We start from the raw sequence: 6,000 nt of genomic DNA on the forward strand, positions 1-6,000 counted from the left end.
AAAAAAAAAAGAGAGCTAAAGACCCAAAAAACAAGGAACAATCAGGGCCTTCCTCCTCACCTCAACACACCCCAAAGTTCTGATTCAGTGTTCCTGCCAAGATTGGGGCCTCTAAAATCTGGTATGCCTGTTTGTATCGATAGTGACATCTTTGGCACATCACAATAACTGACTTTCAAAATTAAGAACTTCAGGGCCCAGAAAAGGCTTAAGAAGAAAGGTAATCAAATGAGACAAACCATGGCTCACCAATACAATGGAATATTCCTGTGTAGTACAAAATGCAAAATGCAGAGGCTGGAAAGAGTTAAATAAACTGATGCAGTTGAAGTAAGCAAAGACAGTAACATATACAATAACTACAACAGCGTAATTGGAAAGATCAAAAAATTAAAAGTGAAAATGGCAAATTTATAAAGAACAAGCAAGGTTCCAAAAGATAGAAGATACCCCTATCCTCCTTTCCAGAGGTAGGAAGGCCACAAATGTTATATATTACATATTTTTTCAATGTGCTAATCAGTTGTGTTGATTTTTTCCTCTTCCTTTTTCTTGTCTTTAAAAATTGTTATTTGTTACATGGAATTATTCTATGGGGTAAAATTACGATGTAAAAAATGGGAAAAAGACAGCATACAATATGTTTTAGAACAGTTCTATAACAAAAGTCATCAAAAATGATATTGCTCTAAAGATAACTGAGGTCTTATTATAGTCTTAACTACTGTATTTAATCTTTCAGGTGTAGTTTTGTCATTTCAAGTAAACAATTTGAGGGCAAACTCAATCCCAACAATCTAGTTAATTAAGCAGGTTCTTAATAATACCATTGACTGACAGAATTACCTTTTCTTGTCATTTAACTGAGGTCACTTTAAGTGATCCATTATGGTATACATTAACAAAATAGAGACACTTCCTATTTCATGGTAATAAAAACACTGAACTGGGCATTCAGCAACCTAAATTCTAATTAAAGCTTTGCCATTGACCTCTGATTTTCCTCATTCCTTAAATGAAGTGTTTGAATTAAATGATCTCTGAGGTCTGTCCAGATTGTGGCTTTCTGGATGTTTGAAAATGATACTCCTTCTTTTACCTTTCAACATATTCTCTGGTTATCCCCTATGCCTGGAATCTCCCTCCTCATCTTGGCCTCCTGGCTTCTCTGGTCTCCTTCAAGTTCCAGCTAAAACCTCACCTTCTACAGGAAGCCTTTCCCAACCCCTTTTAATTCTAGTGATTTCTCTCTGTTAATTACTTCCTACTTATCCAGCATACTGCTTGTTTGTACATATTTGCTTGTTGTCTCCCCCATTAGGGTGTGAAGTCCTTGAGGGCAGGGGCTGTCTTTGGCCCTTTTGCTTATCCCCAATACTTAGCATAGTATGGGGTGCATAGTAGGTGTTTAAGAAATGTTTACTATGTCTCCCTTTTAGTGCCTCAGTTTCCTTATCTGTAAAATAGAAAAATAACATTAGATGATGACCATCTCTAAGTTCTTTCCAAGCTCTTAAGTGTCTGATTCTAACAAGAAACCATGGTCTGTCAAGACAAAAATGTAAGATAGGCAAGCATTGAAAAGTACAACAAAAACAGTAGCAATTCTTTATTTGGTCTGGCATTTTTCTTATTTATTTCAATAAAACTATTATTCTCTCACAATCTTGAAGCTCTTCATTTACAATGACCACATTAACTATTATGATACCCTTGTTCAAGCAAGATGGAGATAGAACCTTTATGATAACCTCTATTTTACAGATGAAAGAACTGAGGCTTAGAGAGTTTAAGTGTTATATGCAAGGTTGGTTAGGTGGCAAAATGGATAGTAAGAAAGACCTGAGACTTTCTCAGTCCCCCCAAAGCAGGTGCCTTCCCTTCCTTATCACCTCCAATTTATCCTTTCTGTCTGTATGTCTGTAGAGTTGTTAGTATGTTGTCTCATCTGTTAGACTAGGGGACTCCTTGTGGGCAAGGGCTCTCTTTTGCCCTTTTTTTTGTATGCCCAAAGCTTTATTACTAAATTTACTAACAGATAAAATTCTGCCTCAAGTGCAGCAAACAGAAAGTTCACATACTAATTGTATAATCCTAGGCAAGTCACTACACCTGTACCTCAGTTTCCTTATCTGTAAAATGGTGATCATAAAAGCACCTACTTCCCAGGGTTCTGTGAAAATCAAATGAGCTAATAATTGGAAAATACTTAGCACAATACCTGGTACAAAATAAGTGCTATATAAATTTAGTAGTAGTAGCTAGGCAAGTCACTTAACTTCTATTTACCTCAGTTTCCTCATCTGTTAAATGGGGATACAGTTGTGAAGATCAAACGTTTGTAACGCATGCTTTGTAACTTAAAGCAGTATATTATATAAATGCTTTTATTATTATTCCGTTGACCATTGGAGAGGGCATGATGATCCAATCTCCAACCCATAAAGAAGTGAAGGACAGATATCATTATAGGTAGGTAAGCAAGTGTACAGTTAGATATAGATTGGTAGATAAATAGGTAAGTAGATCCCTAGAACAGTAGATAGACTGATAGGTAGGTAGATACATAGCTCAGTAGATAGATACAGTTCAGCATATAGATAGGTAGCTGGATGAGTGAGTAGGTAAGACAAGACAGTGTGTGTGCACCCATGTGGAGAGAGCAAGGTTGCCTGGCAGGGCTTTCTCTTTCCTGGCCCGGGCCCGGGCCCTGACCTTGACCCTGCCCCCTTCCTCCTCGGGGTCTGCGCAGCCTGCCCCGACTTGTGACTTTACCTGCTTGTACCTGGCGTACAGGTAGAGGAGCTGCTCCCTGCTAGCCACCTGGACGAGGCCCTGCAGGTGAGCCGCCGCCTTCTCAAAGAGCTCCACCAGGCTTTTGGGGGCCTCGCTCTCGGGCCCGGGAGGGGAATCCCCCACGTCCCCAGACTCGTCCCCGGAGCTCAGCTCTCCGCCGCTGTCGCCAGTCGTGGCCCCCTGGGCTGGGTAAGGGGAAGCCATGGTCCCCGGGCCCACTCGGGGAGAGCGCAGAAATCAGCCCACAGTGGGTCGGGTCGAGTCGGGTCCGCTCGGCCTCAGTTCCAGTTGCCGGCGCTGGCCCCACGCTCGCTGTCCTCCCTCGGGTACCTCCGGTAACTAGCCCCGGGGGCGCCTGAGCTGAGGCAAAGGCCGGGAGAAGCTAGTGTCCACCCTCGCTCTCTCCCTCGGACCCGGGCCGATTCTTCCCGCTCCGACCAGAAAGATGTTCACTAATCTTCAGGGTCCGAGGTCTCCAACGACGGGAAGGAGTGGGGGCGAGGAGCGCGGAGGAAGCGGGGGCGAGCTCGGACGGGGGCGGGGACGAGTGCTCGGCGTGCGTTCACGCCGCTGAGGGGAGGGACGGAGCGAGCAAACGAAGGGGGTGCCGCCAAGGGGCACAGTGCAGGAGCTGGGGTTGGACCTGCTCGGTGCCTGTAGTGTCTCCCCAGGTGGTCCTCCGCCCTTCTGACAGGACTCCAGAGGGAGATCTTCCTCTTCAAAGGCCACGGACACCTGATGTGGTCGGGGGTAACGGTCGCGATTTCGACCTCAATTTGGAGCGACCCCGCCCCCGCCCTACCCCTCTCAGCGGATGGATGAGAGTGAGGCTGGCGGGGTAGCGGTGCAGCACACTCATTGGTGCCGCGGGAAACGTGAAATTGGGAAAAAAAGGTTCCGCCTACCTTTTCTACCATCTCGAGACCCCTCCCTCTACAACCGAGCCTCTGAACTAAGGTGGGCCCTGGAGCAGGAGACCAGACTGGAGCGACGAAGCTACCGGAACCGAGGGCCGGCCCTTATTCATTGGGTGGCCTCGGGGCCTCTCGGTCCCCATATAGAAGATGCACTCACCCTTAACCACTCCTCCAGGTCAAAGCGCATTGAAGAGGTCTCTGGGGGGCAATTGGTGACTCCTTGGATTTAGAACCAGGAGGACCTCGGTTCAAACGTAACCCCATTTGTATAACCCACTGGAATTGCTTGTTGGTTCTGGGATGGGAGAAGGAAAAGGGGGAAGGGAAGAACAAGAGTCATGTAACCATGGGAAAATAATTACATTTTTAAAAATTAAAAAAGTAGCCCCAGAAACCCTGAACAAGTCACATAACCCCAGTTGCCTCACTGTTCTGCCTTGGAGTCAATACACACTATTGATTCTAAGACAGAAGGTAAGCGTTTAAAAAAATAGTAATAATAAAATAAAAGATGTCTCGACCTCCCTGGCGAAGCAGCCTAGGCAGCAGTAAGAAAGGAACCTAGACAGTTCACATTAAGACAGAGCTCTGATCCTCCCCGCTCTTCTCCCCACCCAAGTGGTGTGCTGTGGCTTGGACAAGTGATAACATCCCCAGGAGCCAGGGTTTATACCCTGAAAAAGTTGTGGCACCAGACTCTGAGTAAAGAATTAAATACTGGATTTACCCCTATCCTGATTAAAGACTTGGTTTTTCTGACTATTTAATAGTTCCATGTTATTTCTAAGATAAAAATTATTGTTAAAATAATTCTCCTGAGTTCTAGCCTCAACTAAATTAGTTTTGGGTACACATTTCAATTTCCTGAGTATCTATTCATTGGCAATAAGGGTTCATTTACCATTGAACTTAGGCCTAGTCTATGGGTGATTTCATTAGTATTCCTATTCACAAAGGTTTCCTTCTTATCTCATTGTTTCCTGCCTAGAGGCTTCAAAATGTATAAACTTTACTGGTACTAGGGAGCAACTCAGTGTTCTATCTGAACCTTGTTTATTAAAAATGCTGCCTAGAATATTATTTATGTGCAAGGCTTCCCCCTTTTTTGGCACTGATATTTTGCCAGGTTTCCTTATGACTGTATTGATTAAAATAGTGGGAGTACATAAACTGTGGCAGATAAAAGTGTTTGGCTTAAATTATGAACACAGAAAATATGGTTTCAAGACAGTGTCTTGTTTTAAATCAAATATAAGGTGGTTGCCAGGGAAAAATTCCCAAATATTAAATATACCCAAGTCAGCTGGGTTTTATAGAGGTTTTAATTAATACAAATGAGGAATTAAAGAAAGGGAGAGAGAGAAAAAGGGAATAATTAGAAAAAAAGGCTAGACCAGCTTAGGCCAGCCTTAAGAGAGAAAGATCAGTCAGTCTTCAATCCACTCACCACAAGATTTGTCTATGCAAGATTCTAGTGTTCAGAGAGACATCAGCTGTCTCCTCCAATTCAGCTTTTCCCAGCTGAATCTCCAGCTGCTTCTCAGCTGAATCCCCTGAGAGAGTTCTTCTGAGAAAGCCCATTCTCTCAGCTTTTCATCTCCTTTTAAAGGGAATTTTCTCCTATGTCACCTCTCCTAAGTTCTCATATCTACCAATCACAGTAGACATTTTCCAAAGGACAGACCATTCTTAATTCACACCTAAGTAGGCTTAAAGTTTTTTTTTTTAATATATTTTATTTGATAATTTCCAAGCATTATTCGTTAAAGACATAGATCATTTTCTTTTCCATCCCCCCCACCCCCCATAGCCGACGCGTAAGTCCACTGGGCATTAGATGTTTTCTTGATTTGAACCCATTGCTTTGTTGATAGTATTTGCATTAGAGTGTTCATTTAGAGTCTCTCCTCTGTCATGTCCCCTCAACCTCTGTATTCAGGCAGTTGCTTTTCCTCGGTGTTTCCACTCCCATAGTTTATCCTTTGCTTATGAATGGTGTTTTTTTTTTCTCTTGGATCCCTGCAAGTTGTTCAGGGACATTACAACGCCACTAATGGAGAAGTCCATTACGTTCGATTGTACCACAGTGTATCACTCTCTGTGTACAATGTTCTCCTGGTTCTGCTCCTCTCGCTCTGCATCACTTCCTGGAGGTTGTTCCAGTCTCCATGGAACTCCTCCACTTTATTATTCCTTTTAGCACAATAGTATTCCATCACCAACATATACCACAGTTTGTTCAGCCATTCCCCAATTGATGGGCATCCCCTCGTTTTCCAGTTTTTGG

General features: G+C 43.5%; 1 protein-coding gene across 4 annotated transcripts in view; it reads right to left on the reverse strand.

Annotated features, from left to right (window-relative positions):
- ACBD6 (acyl-CoA binding domain containing 6) overlaps window positions 1-3,000 on the reverse strand; it is a 202,231-nt gene extending 199,231 nt beyond the window's left edge. For all 4 annotated transcript variants that reach the window (XM_056815604.1, XM_056815606.1, XM_001374505.3 and 1 more), the window contains exon 1: window positions 2,776-3,000. In XM_056815604.1, coding sequence (XP_056671582.1) covers window positions 2,776-3,000 — 225 coding nt within the window. The remainder of the gene's footprint in view (window positions 1-2,775) is intronic.
- Window positions 3,001-6,000: the final 3,000 nt, after the last annotated feature.

The sequence above is a fragment of the Monodelphis domestica genome, chromosome 2 (assembly GCF_027887165.1).
Source record: "Monodelphis domestica isolate mMonDom1 chromosome 2, mMonDom1.pri, whole genome shotgun sequence".
Taxonomy (NCBI): Eukaryota; Metazoa; Chordata; class Mammalia; order Didelphimorphia; family Didelphidae; genus Monodelphis; species Monodelphis domestica.